This window comes from Ursus americanus, chromosome 10 (genome assembly GCF_024610735.1).
Source record: "Ursus americanus isolate L20-20 chromosome 10, mUrsAme1.1.p, whole genome shotgun sequence".
Lineage (NCBI taxonomy): Eukaryota > Metazoa > Chordata > Mammalia > Carnivora > Ursidae > Ursus > Ursus americanus.
This window is the reverse complement of record NC_142136.1, coordinates 10,208,762-10,233,068: the sequence shown is the minus strand read 5'-3', so window position 1 is coordinate 10,233,068 and position 24,307 is coordinate 10,208,762. Positions and strand designations below refer to the sequence as shown.

Sequence of the window (24,307 nt, the reverse complement as noted above, 5' to 3'; positions counted from 1 at the left end):
AGTGAAATCAGGCAGGTGCAGCCCTCTTGCCTCGGTGTTAGGTCACCTTCAGTGCCTCAGGCTCAGGGCGACTGTCTCTGAGCCCCTGTGCCAGCCCCACACCCCAGCACTGCCCCCATATCTGTGCCAAGACAAAGGTCAACAAGTATCTCCATCTTCCTTTGGCAGCTCAACTCCCGCTGAGGGTCTGAGACCAAATGCTCGGCTATCTCACTCTTTCCTGGGAGTATCTAGTGGTTTTTGAAGTAGGAAATTCTTTGGTAAATGCTAGAGTTTCTTAGCGGGAAACCAGGGGCTACATTCATCTAGCAAACTGCTAAATAAACATTCGGGCGAAGACAGCTTGCAGGGGTAGGGGTGAGTGGAGGGCACATGCAGGGCACTTCATCTGAAGGCTCCTGGAGGTTTTTTTCCTCTACTAAGGACAGGGGTGGCTCTTACTCAAATTAAAACTCAAAATCCTTTTTTAGGCACTGCATCCACTATAGTCAATAACCAACTATTTATAATAGTTTTCCCACAAGAACAACAGGTAATGGTACAGAAGAAACAACGCTTCTACAGATGCATAAATCTGTCTTGAAGAAAACATATGGGACACATCCAATTACATTATACAAAAGAACCAGCTGCCAGAAGCGGGTCTCCTATGGATGAAGAGAGGATTTCGGACGGTAGGACATAAATCTGGAGTAGGAGGGGGGATGCAGGGAGCAAAGGAAAGAAGCCACATAATACTTCCGCCCTGAGGACACCTGGACATTGAAGCAGGTATAGAAAGAAGGTCACATTAGGTTGTTTCTACCTAAATAAAACAGCCTTATACATAAGCCACTGTCACATTCTTTGATACCATAAAATATTTTACTATTTTGGAAAATAACAGGTTTGGTAGAAAATTATTCACTTCAGCCTGGCATGAGTGGATTCCACTAAGAGGTTATACATTCTCTAATACAATGTGCCAAGGTTCACATGAAAGTATGGTAAGTGTTTGCTTTATTATTTTTAAAAGGAAATACAATTTTATCATACGTAAGCATATACTGTAATCCAAACCGCGAACAACCAAACAGTATTTCTGACATGCATGATCTAATTCCAAACTTTGACATAAATGGGTTCTGAGAAGTAACATAGAGTGAGAAAAGAATATTCACTCACGTGAAAGCACAGAAAAGTGTTTTATGTCCCATGTTCCTGTAGCATCATATTAACCAAAGTTGTTCAATGCTTATGGCATTTTGTCATCATTGGTCATTAGATGGCAAGCTCTTTAAGGACCATTTGATCACTCATCCTCGTGTTCCCAGGAAGAGCGGTTGCTGGCACTCTCACGGGCAGAGCGATGAACAGAAGGAGTGAGTGCAGGGTAGAGTGGTGGAGGTGTAAAGAGCACAGGAGGCTGAGGGGGGTGTGGGGCTGGATCTGGAACTTGCTAGTCGCAAGGTTCTAGCAGCACGATAGGTTAATCCTTTCACCACCCAGCAGCATAGCTCAGACAGAAAGCTGCCTTCGACTGGACGCCTAATGGAGAAGTTAATTCAAGAACACACGAGGTTTAGAACCATGCAGTTCTGACCTCGGCTTTTGCTGGTTGTGGGACCTCAGGCGGGGGATGGGCTTCCCAGAGCCCCTGTGTCCTCTGTGTAAAGCGGGGAAAACAACACCTTTTCCGCCAACTTCATAGGGAGTTGGGAGGATCTACTATGATTATGAACGTGCCAGTCTTTGGAAGCACCGACACTTTGTTTACATTTTAGTTGCTATTATTTACCAACCATATCACGGTTGGTATTAAAACATTCTACAGAGGGTGGAGGACAGAAGAGCGAGTGTGAAAGAGGCCATATTGGAAGGTAAGTCTTCTCTGTTCTGACCCTGATCAAAGCCTCTTCACCTGCCTCCACGCATCCACTCTCAATAAACGTGTTGTGTTATTTGCACGAGCAAAGTGATCTCAAATGAACACCTGCAATGTCACCACGCGGGTGTTTCTCAGATGGCCCCCAGTGATCCCGCCTCCTGGTTTTCCTGCCCTGGCGTAACCCAAGAATGCGGGCGGGACTTAGTGACTTGGTGTTAACAAATATAAAGCAACGGGATGGGATAGGTCACAAAAGACATGCATTTCATCTTCCTCATTGTCCCTTGCCCCCCCCCCCCACTTGCTGGTTCGGCCGAAGCAGGCTGGAATGTTGTCCCAGGTCATGGTTGGTATTAAAACATTCTAAGAGGGTAGAGGACTGCCACCCTCTGCAGAATGGAGAGATCCACTTCTTAAGGAATGAGGGTGGCCTTCTGTTGACAGTGTGTGAGGAAGGAACCAAAGCATTAATCTGACTGCTCATGGGGAGCTAAATCTTGTTAAGAATGGGAGAGTGAGTGAGGAAGAGGATTCCTCCCGAGCAAGTCAAAATGCCTGCAGCCTAGTGAGAGACCCGGCTAAGCCACACCCAGGTTTCTGACCGAGACTTTGAGGTCAATCTGCATTGTTTCAATCACCCAGCTTTGGAGTAACTTGTTACACAGCAGTTGGTAACTCATATAGTTATCATTGCGTCTTAAAATCTTCAAAGACTAGAAGTTCAGCATGACTTCAAAGTCCCCTAGGATCTGCTTCGTCTTCTACCATCAGGAACCCGCTCCTGCCCTGTCACCCTCTTTGCTCTTTCGTTTCCTTATACGCGCCTCTCTCCAAACAGCTCCAAGAGAGCAGGGGTTGACTTTGTCATTGCTCACTTATTACTTCACCTTGTACACAGTAGGTGCTCAATAATTATTTGTGAAATGAATGAGCCTTGAAATTTTGTGAAGATCCAATATTTTAACATCTCTTTTGATCACTTCACGCTTCCGAAGCACGGAAATAATCACAAACAGAACAGCATGTGTTCGAAATATGCTTTTAAAAGGGGAAGTTAATCTTAATTTTATCTCCAGGTAGAATACTATGCTACTCAAGAAATGGGGTTCACACCCACAACAGATGAGACCCTGAGACAGGAATTTAAAAAAAATCAGACATTGTTTCTTGCAAGTAGAAAATTTATATGTCTTTAATCCATATTCTCTGTGAAGCTATTAAGGGAATCCTGCAAGTCAATATGAGGCAGAGCTGAACTCATTTCAGTTTCTTAAATGGGGGATCTGATCAGTCGCTGGGAACGTGGTCTCCATATATGGTGTCTTACAGGAAATCTACTACTGTGCTGAAATAGTAAGTAAGGAGTTTGAGACTTTTATTACTTTACCAATAAGAAGTGAGATGTGCATGTCGTTGAAGTTACTCAGTGACAGACCTAGTCAGAAGGAGAAGTATTTGAATATCCAATTAAGTTATATTTTGCCACTTTAGATTTTTTATTAGAATTTAGATGCCTTTTGGTCTCACCTGAAGATACAAGAAATACATTTTCAGGATGAAAACATTCTTTTATTTGTTGCCTAGACAGAAAGTGAAGCTGGTAATATTAAAAACACACACCACGAACTTCAGGCATGGTCTGGCTTTTCTGAGGGGACAGACCATAGCGTTATGGTATTAAGGTCTTCAATGTCTTCTCCATAGCTCTTCGTAATGGCAAGTTTCTTAGAAACTCCATCTAGTGGTTTAATATAAAAAAAAATTGCTCTGCCTGCTTGTCTTCTGGTACTGGGAGGCACAAGGCTTCAAGTGTCTGGTGAAAAATAATGAAGTCTTTTGTCTTGTCTGAGTGAGGAAATTCTCCATTATGCAGGCATATGTAATCCCTTTATCCCTGCTCCCTGGAGGAGAATTACAGTGAGGCATTTTCCTTTTCCCAGTTGGGGTTAATGTTATGCCCTCTCTACCTTTGAAAGTAAAACAAGACTAGGACCCCTGATGATGATTCAAATGTGGGAATATTCTTCAGCAAACACACATTCCCAGTTGCAAAAATATTACCCCTGGTTTCTTGCCAAGCCTTTGAAAAAAAAACATATGAAAGATTGATTCTTTTTTTTTTTTCCCCTCTCTCTGCATTGCCTTTGTGCTGTGGAATTTCAATTGCCCCTTGTATGACAGCCATATATATATATATAAAATCTTTTATGGAGGTTGAGGGAAGAGAATCATGTCTTAAAAAATTGTCTCTATTTTTCTTGACATTCCTCCATCTAAAATATTTTAAAATTGGCCCGAAGATTATGGTTATAAGAGAGATCTTTGGAGCTTTATTAGCCTTTAAACACCACTAGTTGTTTATAGAAATAGTAGCAGGGGGTCCTCGGTTTCTTTCTTCTCTCTCTCCGTATCTTCTTTCTTAATGTTCCAGAACAAGGGTGTGGGAAAAGCCTGTACCTTCTGTAATGAAAGAGAGAGGCCTATGAGTCTTCAAATTATTTCATTCATTATAGAAAAGTCAGATTGCACAAAACCATCTGGTATTAAACGTAATTACCGTCTAAAGGAACCACAGTGTAACTTTGCAGAGCGTTAAATTTGAGGGATTTTACTCAGATCTTGAGCTCCACGAGGTTACACATTGCAAAGTATTATCGAATGTTGGTTAATATAATGTAATCACATCAACAGAAAACAGGAAAATCGTCCTTAGGTGGTAATTACGTGAAACTATGGCTGTAGAGCGGGGTAAGAGAATGGGTAATGAGAATTTCCTGGAAAGGGCTCTTACCTGACTCCAGGAGAGTGACAATGAAATCATCCAAAGGGGAGACAATGGCAGATGCTAATAGGTGAGCTCCTCTGTAATGGCCTCTTGCTGAGATGAGGAAAAAGCTGCATTTTTATCACAGTGAATACCCCACTCCTTTGTGAATCAACCCAGTCCCGAGTAAATGCATATGGCTCTTTAGTATTAAGCGACATCCGATTTGTTCTTTCCAATCTTGCGCTATTCATAAAAATGGTGTCATATGTACACAGGTAAATACACGGGCAACCAGAACCTCATTGTAGATTGAAATGTAAAGGAAGCCTTATTGTCTTATCATAAGTAGGTATGATAAATAAGAAAGAAAATCAGCTCATGGGAAATCCCTACCTTTAGTGCATCTACTCTAATTCAGGAAATAGACTGTCTGAAGCCCCACATCACACTGGGGTTTTAAATTTAGTAATGCTCCATCTGACTCAGAAAAACTTAAATTACAATGCAAAAACTGAACTTTTTATTATAACCACAGTGAAATTTTACAAATGTTGCACAAACCATATGAACCAATTTTTCTACCGACGGATTTTCTTATACTACTTATTACTTTATGCTCCAATGATAAAATAGTGAAAGAAAAACCCTGTTCAGATATCTTGCTGCATCTGTTAGGTAAAATTTAATAGTAGCTCTCCTGATCCATAGCACCGTTACGATCACTTTGTAATAATGTGCACATCATGTATAATCTCAATGAAATATAACATATTTTGATGACCACAAATCAGGAACTACTTAGGAAAGCATCTTTAGAATATATTATCTTACTATGCGTGGTGACAGATGTTAACTAGACTTATTGTGATGATCATTTCACAATACACACAAATCCCCTTGAATTATGTTGTACACCTGAAATTAATATAATGCTATATGTCAATTCCATCTCAATAAAAAAAATTAAGAAAAGTTCAAGGAAAGAAAGTTTGGTTGGTTTTAAAAAAGCAAAAAAATAATATTATTTTGCTTAAATTATGTTTTGCCTCTTTGAAATTTTCACCTTTTATGTTTTATACAAATGCTTATACCCACAGATCTTATCTCCTAATTGTTCTCTGAACACACTTAATTTCCACATATTTACTTAGTCTCTGTTTCTCCAAATGGTCTTTCACTTAATCTACAAGAGTTTTTAAATGTCAGGAATAAGAGAAACCAACAACTCGGCGGCCTAAATAGAATCACAGATAAATATTTATGATAATATCTAATATTTCACTGCATATTTGATTAATATTTAATGTCTTAGTGGTAATATATTCAATATTAATAATAAGGACTCAATATATGAACATCTATAAATATATTACATACGCTAATAAATATCTTTTCTAAATCAAATGTTAATAATTTAATATTCTATTAATACCCAGTACTCTGGTTTTTGTTTTTTTTTTTTCTAAGATTTTATTTATTTATTTGACAGAGATAGAGACAGCCAGCGAGAGAGGGAACACAGCAGGGGGAGTGGGAGAGGAAGAAGCAGGCTCCCAGCGGAGGAGCCTGATGTGAGACTCGATCCCGGTACGCCGGGATCACGCCCTGAGCCGAAGGCAGACGCTTTAACGACTGCGCTACCCAGGCGCCCAGTACTCTGGTTTTTGAAGACTTCGGGTTATTCTTGCCAAATGTTTGTCATAAAAAATTGCTGCTATGGCAGGAGGCTGACCCAGACCCAGCTTTAGGGGTATCTGCTTCCTGTCATCCGCAGAGTCTTTCCGGCCTCCCTCCCCAGGCCTCCCCTCCCGCAGCTGGAGCGCATTCCACTGAGCGGTTGGTGGGTCTAACCCCAAGGTCTGTGAGAGGCTGCAAGGCACTCAGGCTCTCTGAGCCCTGCCGAGCGCATCTTGCTAGTCATGCCCAGAATGTGGAGCTGCAGAGAACTCACTTGACCTTCTCCAAAGCTGCTGAATTGCTAGGCTACGGGATGAAACAAGAATCTGAAAAGGAGAGCTTGTCAAATGGGAAGGAGCACCCCGGGTAAGAAGCTAACGCTTCGCATTGTTAAGCTCCCTTAGATTTCCATTTAATTGGTCCTGCTTTAGAGAACTGGAAGCTCTGGGTCTAGACATGAGAGAACAGAGTAAGAAGGAAGAGGCTGTTTATCCTTTCCTCAAATTTCCCTTGTCCTGTAGCTAATGACGTGCACAGGTGCAGGTGGCCTCTTGGAGGGCATCACGGGGGTTTAATTTGAATGCTTCCCTCCAGAAAACTCCACGATCTCCTCAGTCTCTGCAATATCAGGTTCATCTGTCTTCCAGAGGAGTGTGACCTAGATGCTTATGTTCTAGAGAAGAACCCAGGTGTCAGTTCATCTGTCCTGGGCCCTGGGGAGGCAGAGCTGGGGGAACAGGGGCCTGGAGGACCACGGTACAAAAAGACACACTCGCATTCAGCCTACAGCCCGTGGAAAAGCACCCCTGGCTGAGACCTCAGCCACCCAGAAGTCACAGAGCTCCGAAGTCAGGGCACACCGAGGTTCCAGGTAGGCAGTTCCCACCCACGCAGAAGGCAATGATACCCATGCTCGTCTTGGCCACAGCAGTCACTGTCCCTCTGTGGGCGGTGCCTTTGATGGCAGGTAGAAATTCTCTTCCGGCTGGTCCTCGGGCCCCCATCACCAGCCCCTCCTACCCAGTGATCTTAGTTTCAGTCCTGCTCTCAATTGCTCTTCCACCTGCCATATCAATCAGGCTCACCTTTACCAACACCTGTGACCATGCCCTCACCTCTCCCTTGACCGGTTGTTCTTGCAACATGCTGGTCCCCACCCGTTTGGCTCGGTCTCTTAATTCTGGGATAGGACCATTTTTCCCTGGCCCGTTCAAGCAGAATGGGGAATGTCTTAGTTGCCCTTTGGGCATTTCAAAGATCATGGGTCTCCCTTCCCAGGATTTTCAGCCAGCTATCGGTGATGCCAACCGTGGTTGGTTGATGGATCTGTGTTATTAGTTTGGGAGTAAATCCACCAAATGATTTGATGATACCTTATGTTAGCAAGACTAGCACAGTGGCGGGACCAGGATGCTAACCCAGATTGGCTACTGAGCCACTGAGTCAGTGCCTCACGCACATGCTCATTTACTCCCGTGAGGCTGTTCATAGCCCCCCTCAAAAGGTGCAGAGACTGAGACTTCCCAAGGACGTAACCACTATTCAGAGGGTTCAAAGCCAACCATGGCTGACTGCAAAGCCTGTCCTCTTTCTGTTTTTACTCTACTGACACAGCATACTCTCTTTGACTCCCTGGACCTGAACAGGAATGAGGTGACCTTTGTAGGTCACCATCAAGAAGGCCACACAATTTCAGTCCAGATATGAGCTTTCCTGAGCTGGCTTATCCATCAGGGTCTGGGGTTTTGGGTTGCACCAAATATCCAGCAGAGGATTCCATGAAGACATTTCTATTACCCCACGAGAACTCAAGGCTGGTTCCCCTCTACCATGGGAAGTTTTATGGAGGATGTAGAGGGGGAGGGAAGAGACTGGAGAGAGTTATGTTTCTAAAGACTTAAGCCGCCCAGACAGCAAGAATGCCAGTAGCCCACACAGCACCTTTCCATAAACTGGAAAAAGACGCCCCTTCCTCTTGAGGGCTGTAGTCTCACGACAGGGGCCACCGCCTGGCAAGGAGGGTGCGCCCACCAGGTACAGTGGGGGTCGATTTCAGCTTCCGATTTCCCCTTGACCTGGCAGTTTTGTATGATGCATAACCTGTATGTGTACCCTGAGAAGCAGCCACGGTGTAGGAAACACAAGGGACTAGTGGTTGTCAATACAGCGGATGAGAACGAGGGATCCTCTGTAATGTAAAAGCATAGAGTCATATTTAATACAAGGATTTCGGAGTTACAGACACCAGGGTGTGATTCCTGGTTTCCTGGCTCCCCCGACTCGCTAGACAGGGTGACTTTAGCAAGTCACCTAAGCTTCCTGAGCCTTAATTTCTTCATCTCTAAAACAGAGCTAAGACCCCTTGTCTTTCAGGGTTTGCTATGAGGCCCTAGTGAGACAGAGCTTATGAAGGAGTACAGCGTTTAGCACACAGTCACTTTGCAGTAAACAGGAGAATTTAGTTGCAGAAGTTGTTGGGGACACATAAATATGGCTGCCTATTTGGGAAATCAGGTTGTAGTTGGTATGGATGTGATACTCAAGATCATTTCCGTGGTATGTGGTTTTGGGAGAAAGTACCCAGTCCGAGACTCAGTTTTGTCATGCATAACATGGGCGTAGTGTTTTCCTGCAGAATTGACCAAGATAACACATGTAAGACCTTAGCCTCATAAGTGGGTCTTCGTAAATACTCATCATTCATTCTTTTCTCATCTCCCTTTTCCTATTCCTCTCTATCTTCATGTTGGAAAGGCATTTTCATGGCATAATGGAAATAAGCTTAAGGTAGAAAACACTTTCTTTTATGAAACATTTTAGGTAAATGATTTTAACTCTTCAAGTCACTCCGTCAGGGAACCATGACTATGCTCTGTATAAATTTTCTTGTCACGGTGTGTTCAGAGAACTAGAGGTATTATTAAAGGCCCCTCCACCTGACTAGTGTCCTAAATATGTTCTCAGGGCAAACATGAAATCCTTGAGGGAATCATCTGTGCGTCCGGTATCTTGGAAGATGCCTAGCACACAGAAGATGCCACAGAAGTATTTCTTAAATGAGTGAGTCCTCTCTGTCAGGAAGAAAATCCAGCTAGTACCATTTAAAAATCTGTATTTTAATAAATATGTTCTGGTTTTACTTATATTTAAGTAGTATATAAACTGTATTTCTAGTCAATAAAAATGATTCTCTTAGAGAAAAACTATCTCCCCACATGTCATGAGTTATATTTAATTTTTTGTATTAGCATTCATGTAACAACTATTTCTTGACTTTATTATTTTTTCAAAGATTTTATTTATTTGAGAGAGAGTGAGAGAGAGGCAAAGCGCAGGGCGGGGGGAGACCCCTCCCCGCTGAGCAGGGAGCCCGACATGGGGCTCAATCCCAGGACCCTGAGATCATGACCTGAGCTGAAGGCAGCTGCTTAACTGACTGAGCCACCCAGGCGCCCCACGACTATTCCTTAGACTTTAGAAAATTATTAATACCATTGCGCAGCAAGGAAAATTTTGTCATAGATCCAAATATCAGAATGCAAATATCATACTAGACCAATCATTCAAAAAAGGCTGTAAAGATACTTCCTAACTAGTGAGGTACTGATGGCCAAGGATGGAATTTTCTAAAGTAATGTAAAATGCTTAATTATTTTATTTTTGACATTTCTCTCTGCATTCAGCCTGGCAGGAATGAGAATGCATTTGTGCCCGGTTTCAGGGCTCTGAAGGGGAGGAATCCCAGCAGAGGCAGCGATGCTGGTGGAAGCTCACTGCTATTTGTTTTGATGTCTCCTGATGTAGTGAAAAGGTCACTGCTTTCTGAAGGAAGCTTCCTTTAGTGGAACTAAATGGTATAGGCGAAGTCAAAACCAGAGTGAATTTAATAGCAGCCCTGGATTTTACAGTTTAGGTGGTGAGACATCCTTTTTACACTCCTCTGCAGACAAGTCTTGGAAAAAACCAATGTGGACGCCTCTCTTTACCAGGCGAATCCCCTGCATGCCAGCATGGGACCGTACCCTCAAGTTCTGTCAAAATGCCCCGCTTCTGTTTCTATCAGCAAGTTCCCAAATATGTGGAGAAGTTCATTTCTATTTCTCGGATGACGGATTAATTTTAAGAAAATATTATGGAGAAGAACACAAATGAGCAAATTAGGGATGATTATGTGTGGAAGTCATTGGTGACTCTGATGATTCAAATACTTCCGACTCTAGGCCCCTTTCTCTCTGACTTTTCCCTTTGTCGGCTTGAATTTCCTCTTCATAGGAAAGGTGTATAGCATACTCTTTTCTGGAATAACGAGGATCCTGTTTCAAATGGAAATGTGGATCCCCTGAGCACTGAGACTCCTGGCAGCCCCGCGGCTTAATTATCAGGACTAAGAACTCAGGCCTTTCCATCAATAGGACTTTACTAGTCATTCCAGGAAATTCCTATCCAAGAAGTTAAGGCTGTTAACCAATAAGTAATTTCTTTGTTTGAATTACAGACTCATGGACCAGCCCCTGCCTCTAGATAATAACTGATCAAACCAATCACCTAAAAATAATTGGTACTCAGGCCAAGACCTTGCCCAGCTCGGTCCATCAATCCTAAACATTTTTTTTTTAATGTTGTTTCTAAAAATCTTGTAATTTATTTTTAAAGGTAATGCATGGAGATGGTTAAAAATTCAGAGGAAAGAATAGAATAGATTTCTGGAGTGAAGACGACTGCAGAAAGTTACCCCACATCAGGAAGGAAAGGGAAAAACAGACAAGCAAACTCCACTGGAACAACTGACAACTGAACTGTGGAGCCAGACCAGGTGGAAAGAACACTGGGGCCACGGGGATGTCCCCTCTACTGTGCCCTCACCCCCAGGGGAGGTCAAGCAGTGTCCCCTCCACCGTGCCCCCACCCCCAGGGGAGGCCAAGGGATGTCCCCTCTACTGTGCCCCACCCCCAGGGCCACCCCCTCAGAACAGTAATGGTTACCTGTCCATAACAGGTACTTACTACCTGTGTATCCTGGAGTCCTAAAATCTTTTTTTTAAATTGAGGTATAATGGACGTATAACACTGTATAAGTTTCAGGTATACAACATAATGATTCAGTGTTTGAAATGAAACTCTTACAGCAAGAATTTTGCCCGATCTCAATCATTAGAAACACTTAAACCCAAACCCAAAACCTCACACATTTCCACTCCTGACCTATCCCTTGTGAGACGTTATTAAGAGCGCCGAGGTGGCGGTTGCCGTCACTATGATAAGTACTACATTTCACTCTGATTAATCAACAGGTTGTTCAGACAACCACTTGGGGCAGTCTACACTGCAAAGGCAGCTAAGTGAGTTGCTTAAGGTTAGAGAGGAGCAGAGCCAGATGCTGGTCCAGTAGCTTATGTTAGAACTAGGACCCTGAGGGTCACCTCCTTGTCAGAAAACTGGGGATTTAAATAATTTCTCTGTTTACACAGTCAGGTCTCTAGATACATTAGATCAGGGATTTGTTTTGTATTATTTTCCCCAAATATTTGTTATTTTTGAAAGTTATTTCTAAGACACTAATATTTCATAATATCTTCCTCACATCCCATTGGATTTAAAGTTAATGTGACTTATCTCCGTCTGCACCCAAATCAGGACACACACCCACCTGTGGCATAGTTGCCAAAATGATTCGGCTGAGGTCTTCTTTCTCTAATGAGACCTTCCTAGAGTGTGCTCCTGTCTCCCTGGGGAGGAACCTCTTCATGAAACTAATTATGAAAATAAAAGACTCAGGAAAACACGAGCGACAGAGCACTGGAGCAAGTCTCTGCTGGACCTCCTTTCCTCCGTGTCAAGGCAGACCCATCCATGAAGACACGGAATCTGCACCTCCTCGTCTTAAAGTTCTCTCCTTCTTTCAAAGCCTCCTTTCAAAATGCAGATGGTCATGGGAGAAGGCCATTTTCCGCCCGGCTTCACCGAGGGGTAACTGACACATAACGCTGTGTAATACAGGTGTACGACATGATTTGAGGTGGGTATATACTTCTTCAAAGATTTATTTTGTTTATTTTTTAGAGAGAGAGGAAGAGTGAGAGAGAGCGCAAGATGGAGGGGCAGAGGGAGACGGAGGGAGGGAATCTCAAGCAGACTCCCTGCTGAGCGCAGAGCCCGATGCGGGGACTCCATCTCACGACCCTGGGATCATGACCGGAGCTGAAACCGAGTCAGCCGCTTAACCGACTGAGCCACCCAGGTGCCCCTGATGTGTGGATATACACTGTGAAATGATCCCCACAATGACGATAGTTAACACATTCGTTTGTTAGTTCCCATAATTATGATTTTTGTGTGTGTGGTAAGAACATTTATGATCCACTCTCTTAGCAAGTTTCAAGTATACGATACGATACAGGATTATTAACTAGAGTCACCAGACTGTACATTAGATCCCTGAACTTATTCAGCTTAAAACTGGAAATATGTACCCTTTGACCACCATCTCCCCATTTGTCCCACCCCTCAGGGTCTGGCAATCCCGTCTACTCTGTTTCTATGACCTTCACTTTAGATTCCACATGTAATTGACATCATACAGGATTTGTCTTTTTACTTCTAACTTACCCAGGAATGCTGTAGTTTAATGAACAGAGAGAAAGTTCTGAGCCTAAGAGAGGAGAGTCTCCCCAGGGAGTAAGAATACCCGGAGAGAATGGTAGAAACTTCTCCTCCTTCTCCGTTTTGTGAAGGGCTATTTGCCCTGAGGTGACCATAAACCTTTTCTTTTTTTAAAATTTCTTTGTCCCTTCTTCTTTCCTTTTCTTTTCAGTTGTCGTTGCTCCTTGTAAACAGCGTTGAAGAATGCCCGTGGACCCACAGACATGGACCCGATCTATTCTTGACCTTCTTATTATGGGTTATGTTATAATGCAGGTGTGACATTATTATTATTATTACATTATTATTGCTACTGCTATATTATGAGTGAAAAAAGATAACCACACCCAAAGAAACTATCAGTTTGACATCTTGTCCTTAATTCTTGCAGACTAATGTAGCACCAACAAGGAAACCATTTTCACAGGAGAAAAGAACTAAATGGCTTTTCTAAAGATTACATTTGTATTCTTAAAAAAATTTCAATTTTTTTTTTAATGATTTTTTATTATATTATGTTAGTCACCATACAGTACATCCCCGGTTTCCGATGTAAGGCTCGATGATTCATTAGTTGTGTATAACACCCAGTGCACCATGCAATACCTGCCCTCCTTACTACCCATCACCGGTCTATCCCATTCCCCCACCCCCCTCCCCTCTGAAGCCCTCAGTTTGTTTCTCAGAGTCCATAGTCTCTCATGCTTCATTCCCCCTTCTGATTACCCCCCCCTTTCTTTATCCCTTTCTTCCCCTACTGATCATCCTAGTTCTTATGTTCCATAGATGAGAGAAATCATATGATAGTTGTCTTTCTCTGCTTGACTTATTTCACTTAGCATTATCTCCTCCAGTGCTGTCCATGTTGTAGCAAATGTTGAGAACTCGTTCTTTCTGATAGCTGAGTAATATTCCATTGTATATATGGACCACAACTTCTTAATCCAGTCATCTGTTGAAGGGCATCTCGGCTCCTTCCACGATTTAGCTATTGTGGACATTGCTGCTATGAACATTGGGGTGCATATGGCCCTTCTCTTCACTACGTCTGTATCTTTGGGGTAAATACCCAGTAGTGCAATGGCTGGATCATAGGGTAGCTCAATTTTTAACTTTTTAAGGGACCTCCACACTGTTTTCCAGAGTGGCTGTACCAACTTGCATTCCCACCAACAATGTAGGAGGGATCCCCTTTCTCCACATCCTCTCCAACAATTGTTGTTTCTTGCCTTGTCTATTTTTGCCATTCTAACTGGCGTAAGGTGGTATCTCAGTGTGGTTTTGATTTGAATTTCCTTGATGGCTAATGATTTTGAACATTTTTTCATGTGTCTGTTAGCCATTTGTATGTCTTCATTGGAAAAGTGTCTGTTCATATCTTCTGCCCATTTTTTGATTTGTTTATTTGTTTCTCGTGTATTGAGTTTGAGAAGTTCTTTGTAGATCTTGGATACCAGTCCTTTATCTGTAGTGTCATTTGCAAATATATTCTCCCATTCCGTGGGCTGCCTCTTAGTTTTTCTGTCTGTTTCCTTGGATGTGCAGAAACTTTTAATCTTGATGAAGTCCCATAAATTCATTTTATCTTTTGTTTCTCTTGCCTTTGGGGATGTGTCATGAAAAAGGTTGCTTTGGCCGATGTCGTAGAGGTTGTTGCCTATGTTCTCCTCTAGAATTTTGATAGATTCCTGTCTCACATTGAGGTCTTTCATCCATTTGGAGTTTATTTTTGTGTATGGTGTGAGATAGTGGTCAAGTTTCATTCTTTTGCATGTAGCTGTCCAATTTTCCCAGCACCATTTATTGAAGAGACTGTCTTTTTCCCACCGGATGTTTTTTCCTGCTTTATCAAATATTAGTTGCCCAAAGAGCCGAGGGTCCATTTCTGGGCTCTCTATTCTGTTCCATTGGTCTATGTGTCTGTTTTTGTGCCAGTACCATGCTGTCTTTGTGATCACAGCTTTGTAGTACAGCTCGAAATCCGGCATTGTGATGCCCCCAGCTTTGTTTTTCCTTTTCAACAGTTCCTTGGAGATTCGGGGCCTTTTCTGTTTCCATACAAATTTAAGGACTGTTTGTTCCAGTTCTTTGAAAAATGTCCTTGGTATTTTGATCGGGATAGCATTGAAAGTGTAGATTGCTCTGGGTAGCATGGACATTTTAACTATGTTAATTCTTCCGATCCATGAGCATGGAATATCTTTCCATCTTTTTATGTCTTCCTCAATGTCTTTCAAGAGTGATTTATAGTTTCTAGAATATAGGTCCTTTACGTCTCTGGTTAAGTTAATTCCAAGGTAACGTATGGTTTTTGGTGCTATTGTAAATGGGATGGATTCCCTAATTTCTCTTTCTTCGGTCTCGTTATTCGTGTATAGAAATGCAACTGATTTCTGAGCATTTATTTTGTATCCTGCCACGTTACTGAATTGCTCTATAACTTCTAATAGTTTGGGAGTGGCTTCTTTTGGGTTTTCCATATAGAGTATCATGTCATCTGCAAAGAGAGACATTTTGACTTCTTCTTTGCCAATTTGAATACCTTTGATCCCTTTTTGTCGTCTGATTGCTGTTGCAAGGACTTCTAGTACTATGTTGAATAGTAGTGGCGAGAGTGGGCATCCTTGTCGAGTTCCTGATCTTAAGGGAAAGGCTTCCAGCTTTTCTCCATTGAGAATAATATTTTCAGTAGGCTTTTCATAGATGGCTTTTATGAGATTGAGAAATGTACCTTCTATTCCTACACTGTGAAGGGTTTTAATCAGGAAAGGATGCTGTATTTTGTCAAATGCTTTTTCGGCATCGATTGAGAGGATCATATGGTTTCTGAGTCTTTTCTTGTTGATATGATGTATCACGCTGATTGATTTGCGAATATTGAACCACGCTTGCATCCCAGGTATGAATCCCACTTGATCGTGATGGATAATCCTTTTAATGTACTGTTGGATTCTATTAGCAAGTATCTTGTTGAGGATTTTGGCGTCCATATTCATTAGGGAAATCGGTCTGTAATTCTCCTTTTTGAGGGGGTCTTTGCCTGGTTTGGGGATCAAGGTAATATTGGCCTCATAGAATGAGTTTGGTAGCTTTCCTTCTGTTTCTATTTTTTGAAATAGCTTTAGGAGAATAGGTATTATTTCTTCTTTGAATGTTTGGTAGAATTCCCCAGGAAAACCGTCCGGGCCTGGAGTTTTGTTATTTGGAAGGTTGTTTATCACTGACTCAATTTCTTCATAATTAATTGGCCTGTTTAAGGAATCAATTTCTTCCGGTTTCAATCTTGGTAGTTTATAGGTTTCCAGGAAGGATTCCATCTCTTCCAGATTGCTTAGTTTATTGGCATATAGCTGTTGATAAAAATTTCTAATAATCCTTCCAATTTCAATGGTGCTCGTCATGACCTCTCCTTTTTCATTCATAATTTTAATAATCTGGGTCCTTTCTCTTTTCTTTTGGATAAGTCTTGCCAGTGGTCTGTCAATTTTATTGATTCTCTCAAAGAACCAGCTTCTAGTCCTGTTGATCTGCTCTACTGTACTTCTGGTTTCTGTTTGATTGATTTCAGCTCTAATTTTGGTCAACTGCTTCCTCGTGCGTGGATTAGGCCTGTCCCTCTGTTGCTGTTCCAGCTTCTTGAGGTGAGAATATAAAAACTGCATTTTAGATTTTTCTATTCTTTTGAGTGAGGCTTGGATGGCTATGTATTTCCCCCTTAGGACTGCCTTTGCAGTATCCCATGGGTTTTGGACTGTTGTATTTTCATTCTCATTGGTCTCCATAAATTGTTTAATTTGATTTTTGATTTCCTGGTTTATCGAGTCATTCCTGAGCAGGATGGTTCTTAGTCTCCAAGTGTTTGAGTTTCTTCCAAATTTTTCCTTGTGGTTGAGTTCCAATTTCAGAGCGTTGTGGTCTGAGAATATGCAGGGGATAATTTCAATCTTTTGGTATCGGTTGAGACCTGTTTTGTGTCCCAGAACATGGTCTATTCTTGAGAATGTTCCATGGGCATTAGAGTAGAATGAGTAATCTTTGGTTCTGGGGTGTAGTGTTCTATATATATCTATGAGGTCCAACTCGTCGAGTATGGCATTCAAAGCCTTTGATTCTTTGCTTAGTTTTTGCCAGGGTGTTCTGTCTATTTCTGATAGTGGAGTGTTGAGGTCCCCTACTATTAATGTATTTTCATTTATATGTCTCTTTATTCTGGATAAGAGTTGGCTTGTGTATCTTGCTGCTCCCCTGTTGGGGGCATATATATTTATAATTGTCATATCCACTTGTTGAATACTTCCCTTAAGAATAATATAGTGCCCTTCTGCGTCTCTAACTATAGTCTGTAGTTTAAAATCCAATTTATCTGATATGAGAATTGCTACCCCAGCTTTCTTATGAGGACCATTTGCGTGAAAGATGGTACTCCATCCCCTTACTCTCAGTCTGAATGCATCTTTGGGTTTGAAATGAGTCTCTTGTAGACAGCAAATGGATGGGTCATTTCTTTTTATCCAATCTGCAACCCTGTGGCGTTTATGGGATGGTTCAAACCATTTACATTAAGACTGATTACTGAGAGATATGATTTTAATGTTGCCATGTTGCCAGTAAAGTCTTTTTTTGTATTGGCTGTGACTTTCTGTTCTGTATCACTCTTGGGGCCTTTTTACTTTTATAGAACCCCCCGTAATATCTCCTGTAGGGCTGGTTTCGTAGTTACAAAATTGGTTAGTGACTGGCGATTCTGAAATGTCTTTATTTCTCCATCAATTCTGAATGACAGCCTTGCTGGATAAAGGATCCTTGGCTGCATGTTTTTCTCTGAAAGAGCTTTAAATATGCTCCCCCAACCCTTTCTCTCATTCCAGGTCTGTGTAGACAGGTCTGACGTAATTCTGATGCTTTTGCCTTGGTACGTGAGAAATTTCTTTGCCCTGGCCGCTTTCAATACTGTATCCTTGCATCTAATATTTGCGAATTGCACTATGACGTGACGTGGCGTAGGTTTGTCGTGGTTGAGCTTGGGAGAGGTCCTCTCTGCCTCTTGGACACGAATGTTTGTTTCCCTTGCTAGATTAGGGAAGTTTTCAGCTATAATTTGTTCAAATATCTCCTCTAGACCTCTGTTTTTCTCCACCCCCTCGGGGATGCCGATGATTCTAACATTGGATCGTTTCATTGAGTCAGTAATCTCCCGTAACCTACATTCGTGGGCGTGGATTTTTTTAAGACCATCTTCTATTTTCATTTTTTCCTCTATTAACCCATCCTCCAATTCACTAACCCTTTCCTCTGCTTCTGCGACCCTGGCTGTCAGAGCCTCTAGTTTTGCCTGCATTTGGCTCATAGAATTTTTAATTTCTGTCAGATTCGCTCTCATTTCTGTCCTTAGGGATTCTATATTCTCAGTAACCTTTTCGTTTATGCTTTTTTCAATTCTACTCATCATTTTGACCATCGTTACTCTGAATTCCATTTCTGATAATTTGGTTACATCCATATCCATTATTTCTGTGGCAGAGGCCACAGTCTCACTGTCTTTTCTTTGCTGGGGGGGGCTTCTCCTTCTTGTCATTCTGATGAAGAGAGGTTGCGGGGTTTCCAGAGCCCAAATTATTGACTGGGTCCCAGGCCGTGCCCCTTGTTTTATAGGGATCTTGGGGATGTGGGCTTCTTCTTTAAAGATTTTATTTATTTATATGTGGCAGAGAGCCAACCAGCAAAAGAGGGAACACAAGCAGGGGAGTGGGAGAGGAAGAAGCAGGCTCCCAGCAGAGGAGCCTGATGAGGGACTCCTTTCCGGAACGCCGGGATCACGCCCTAAGCCGAAGTGAGGTGCTCAATGACTGCGCCACCCAGGCGCCCCGGGTTGTGGGCTTCTTGATTTTTCCGCCTGCCTTCTGTGTTCTGGGGGAGGGGCCTGCCGCGCCGATACTCAGGCAACCCTGTTTGGGTAGAGTCTCCGTGTCCCCTGCGAGGGGGGATGGGGATGGGCACGCTGTGAGCCGGTATTTCCAGGCTTTTGTTCTCTGGCGGCTTTCCCTGGCGGTTTGCTGTGCCTCTTCTGAGGGTCAGAGCAGCAGTGGCCAAATTTCAGCCTCTCAATACTCAGCGCTGGAGATGTTCATTTGTAGAGATCCAGATGCGTCTTCCTGCGTCTCAGGCTTGAAGTTTATTGATAAACATCCTGAACAGGAGTCAGACAAACTCCCTCCTAGTGCTGGGTCAGCAACTACCTTGGACAAGTCAGGTAACTTTTCTGGGTTTCAGTTGCCTCTGGTGTAGAAGAACTCTGGGCAGGACCCTGCCTTATTTACCAGGTAAAAAGTAGAGTCGATTAGATTTGGCATGCCCTTCTCTCTTTCTGGATACAGTTCCTGGTCAGTGAAAATAAGTGATTTGTTCCACTTGGTATGAGCATCCTTAATATGCCAACTTTCCTCCTCAGCCGCCTGAGCATTCAGCGTTCAACTGGTGGGCAACCCGTCCCGCAGCCGCCACGTCCGCTCAGAGGCCCCTCCGAGCCGCCGGCAACTGACTGACTGACCCGGGCCAGGGACTCGCGCCGACACCGCTGCGCACACGCCCCTAGAGCGCCTCTATCCCGGGACGGCTCGCCGGGCGGGAAGGCGAAGCTGTGAGCTGCTCGCACCTGCCTGACAGACCTCAATTTTTTTTTTTTTTTCTAATTGTAGCCTCTTATTTCCTGAGATTGACTGGGTAACAGCTTCAGCACCCCCAGGGAGCTGCCTCTCATTTTGTGGTGTTCTGGGCTCTTGTAAAATGCTAATGGCTCTGGGTGTCCCTGAAACTACACAATTACTGGGCAAGTCTGAGGACATCCCTGTTCCCTGACGGTCTTAAATTTTGGCTCAGGTACGCCCACAAATTTTCTCTCACTCTCTCTCCTTTTTAAAAAATGTTCTCTTTTTAAAACCACTTCTGTACATTTAAAAATCAACAACAAAAGTTCCCCCTCACAGCGTCAGTTAGCAGTAAAGGATGTGATTTCTAGCATTATCATATCTGTGCTTCAACATGCCTTTGAGAAAACACTGGAGAGTCTTATTCGTCTAATGCATTCACTTTTATGACTTTGGGCAGCATGAAGTCAGCCTTCAGTGTCAAGCCGATGAGCCAAATCTGTCAGAGAAGTCTGACTTTATTTTTCAAATCATATAACACGTTAACACATGCCGTTGAGACATCCCCGTTATTCCTAAGCCTATCCTAAGGTACATGAATTCTTGGAGGGAGGTTTCCCTAAAACTTGTCACCTGGATAGATGCTGCCCAGTGGCATCCCCCTTCTGGACAAAGCTGCGGGGGAACAGTCCCTGTGGGAACCCAGATCAAGTTTCACAGTTTCACCTTCCTTGTGCATGAATGAGAGTCTCACCTTTCTTTTGTAAACTAGGAGCAGGTGAATAAGGAAAAGGTGGTGGAAAAGGAAAACTGGAAGACCAACTTTAAGAAAGAGTCATTGGCCAGCGAGGTTCTAGAACTGGCTTCTTCTCAGTATCCCTGTCTGCCCGTGCTCTGAATGTCTCTGGGAACACCCAGGGCACATGCAGGAAGGTAGTTCTTCTGGGTGGGTGAGTAATGTCATTTTGGTTCCTAATTTGGCAGGGAGATGCTGAATACAGGCCAGAGCATTACACTCCCCTCATACGTGCTTGTGGATTTGAGGCTGAATCGGCTTCCCCATGAGTGCGGCCGAGAGGCTGGACCAGCACACGGTGTGTCTCGTGTGAACAGGGAAGTGTCTTCAAGACGCTAAGGACTGATGCTGCCAGGAGTTTGTCTAGTATAGTAGTCACAGCTTGAAAAAGACCCTGGAGTACCACGTAGTGTTCAAGGCCAGCCCCATGACGTTACCTGATGGCAACTGGACTGAGCCATTTGGAAGCAAACTGAAATTAGGGCATAGGCTGTTACAAATCTGCTGAGAAGTTTTCCTTTCTCTATTTCAACCAGACCTCTTAGGTTCATCTTATCGTATTTTGTGGTGATAATGTACACGTCCCAGTAATGTTTATTCTCTTCTCATAAAAGGTATCCAACACACACTCGTATCTATGCGTGAATTATCAGCCAATAAAAGAATGAACACACAAAATACTGTCTTGACTAGTTAGGATCATTTTTGGCATACACATTTCAAGTACTGTTATAAACTGAAAATAGTTTCTCAAGCCATACGTTTTAGCCTTATTTCCTCATTAGTTATCCAGGTTACAGTGCTATGCACTCTGGCAGAAACTCTTTAATGACTATTCCTGGAACAGAGGTAGAAGAGAAGAGAGTCTAACTCCCTCCCCTCGGCACAAGTTGGAGGGGGCCTCCCAGTATAAATCCATCCATTCACCTTATCAACCATTCTCTGTCCAGCCCCTCAATATTTAGTTGTATGATTACTCATTTCTGTGTAATAGAACTGCTAATAAATTACATTCCAAATGCTCATGCATTTTTATAAAGACCATGTTACTTCATATTATAACACAGTCTTCTAAAACACTCGTAAGTAGCTAGCTTGATGTTCCTTTCTGATACTGTATCAAGGCAGGTTAAGAAAGTAGCATTAAAATTACATGTTTTCATAAACATTTTAAAATGGCTATACTTTTGATTCTTACAGATTTTAAATACACTTATTCTTAATAGATTAATAAGTCATAATTACTTCTAAAAAGCTTACCCTTTTATCATTTTCCCTTAGATTGTGATTTGTCCTTCAGATATCACAAAAGACATAAAATATGGAAGAATGAAAGTAAGTTATTTTCATCTTTTTGTAAATGTTTATACTTACAATTTATGTGTAAGGGCATGAAAAGAAAAGAAAGGCAGAACTGAGCTAATAAGATATTACTTTTCCAGGAAAGGTATTAATGATGTGTTTGACATTATTTATAAGTATATAGTTCCCTAAATCTAATTTCTAGCAGAAAGTATATATTGATACTCAGAAAATTACCACATTAAAAAGAAAGAGCTCTTCTTTGCTTAATATAATCCCACCTGTGTTTAAATACGTGTCAATGTTTAATGGTGTTACCTTAAGATTTTAGTGACTGCAGTCTCCTTTTCTAGAAGATTCCTCGCTCTGATGCTGAAAACAGACTTGCGAAGCTGAAACATTACAAGTGTGACTTTAGTTTTGGAATGTAAAGGGATAATATGCTGACAAATCATTACATATATTAAATAGATAACACTATTAAAACATTGAACATGATTTTTTTCCACTAAAACATCATTATACGATTGATTTGATCATTATTTTTTTAAAAAAAGATTTTCTTATATATTTACAGAGACAGAGCACAAGCAGGAGGGGCAGGGAGAGGGAGAGAGTGGAGCTGAGTGTGGAGCCCAACGCGGGGCTCAGTCTCAGGACCCCAAGACCACCACCCGAGCCGAAACCAAGAGTCGGAAGCTCAACTGACTGCGTCCCTCAGGTGCTCTGATTCTATCATTTAATTTTATCTTCTATTTTTACTTTTATGTGGGCATAAGTGCAAACAAGCTTGTGGGGCCACATGTCACAGCTATAATGTCTTAATCTGAATAGGCTTTTCAGTGTCCAGTGTCCATTAACGTTAAAACGAATATTGGACTGTTTCTTGCCATTGTCCAATAAATGTTCTCTGATCCACTTTACGCCTGTTTCAGGTTCTTGGCCTGGGACCCGATACTGATCTGAACGATGAACTCAAAGAGTTGTTTTGCCTACAGGCATGGAGACAAATGAGATGAGCTTTCAAGGTTGCTTCCTAGTTGGTGATGATGAAATTATTCCAGGGAAAAGCAGTAAGAAAACAAAATCCTGGAGGCAGCCTCCAAACCAGAAGATTCTCTAAACCCACCTCTGTCCTGCTTGATAGCTGCAGAATCAGAGGGGTGACAGGTGTACAGAGAACTGAAGTGGGCAAGAACAGGGCAGAGAAAGAACAGGGAAGCATGCCATCCTAAGAACATTCATAATGACAAATGACTAGGAACTGTAACTCCAGTAGTCAGACCAAAGGTGATTCCTGGACAACAACCTGCTCATCCTGGCCAATAGATTAGGTTAGATTTACTAAGCACTTAGTATGCTATTAGTGGCTATTAGAGATATGGGTTAACCAGGAATCAGAATTCTTGCTTACCAGAATTGAACAGCCTAGTTACTAAGGCAGGGCTATGACGCATGACGTTACCGGTAAAAAGTAGACAGTAAAGTGCTGGATGATATGTCCAGTAGAAAAGAGAAGGCTATAGGACTCCGGGTGGGGAGACATACGCGTGTCTGAAACAGTCAGCAAAGACATTATTGAAGGAGTGGAAGTTGCACTGACTTGAAAAATGGTTAAGATTTCCATAGCAAAGGGGGGTGGTGGACAAAGAACCGCAGTTGGAAATGCACGCGTGGCCAAGCGATGGGGTGCAGACTGTTTGCATAAGTGCTGAGCTAGCTGGGGAAAACAGTGTAAGGCGTACAGTGTTTCCAACAGATTTGAGGGAGGAAAAAATAAGCAGGAGATAGAACCACTCTGTATTCAGTAAAAACAGACCTTCCAGTTTCCCTTGAACAAGTTAGTGGCTTCAGGGGCAAAGTCACAGAGCTCCCATCTACAAACAAGCCTATAAACGAATGCGTTACTATCGACTGATGTGTCCACGTGGCCACAGCTGGAGAGGAAGTGACGGGCACAAACTGGTCTCTTCAGTCACACCCAACAACTAGATAACACCAGAACCGGCAATATCATTTTCTTATTTCACAGCAGATCTGCAGTTAAGGGGAAGATCATTGGACACATTGGCAATTTCCTTCATATGAGGAAAGATGGCGCACTTACATTTTTTAATAATGAAAAACTGAATTGGTTTCATTATTCACCAGAACTTTTGGAAGAATAAATTCATGTGTAGACAAGGTGCTAAGAGTGGCTGGAATGTTTCCAGAAACGACATTCTCAGGGTAGTGCAAGAAAAGGCTGTTTACCATGATGTATCATGAAATTATCTTAAGTCTCCTCCCCTCCGTTGAAGAGGTGACTTTTGGCATTGATTTTATCTCCCAAGGACTGTTACTTAAAGTCATTTTCAGAGACCGAAGACTCAGCTGAAGGATCCCATCATGGTGGTGCTTCTACCTTTTGATACCTAAGCACACACATAGCCACGGGGGCCCCCAAACAGCAGGTTTTAGGAGGGGACTGGACCCCACTACTCTTATTTCATCTTTGAGGGATACTGACATGCCTCAGTCATCTTTCCCTTGGTGTGAGGTGATGGTCTGAATTCAGTCACTTCTCTACTGCCCTGTAACTGGGCAGCTGACACTGAATGCAGGGCTCTTCATGT

At 42.5% G+C, this 24,307-nt stretch overlaps 1 protein-coding gene across 3 annotated transcripts in view; it reads right to left on the bottom strand.

Annotated features, from left to right (window-relative positions):
* NALCN (sodium leak channel, non-selective) overlaps positions 1 to 24,307 on the bottom strand; it is a 307,920-nt gene that overhangs the window by 48,319 nt on the left and 235,294 nt on the right. For all 3 annotated transcript variants that reach the window (XM_087865000.1, XM_045812791.2, XM_087864999.1), the window contains one exon: positions 22,011 to 22,084. In XM_087865000.1, the coding sequence (XP_087721126.1) occupies positions 22,011 to 22,084 (74 nt within the window). The remainder of the gene's footprint in view (positions 1 to 22,010; positions 22,085 to 24,307) is intronic.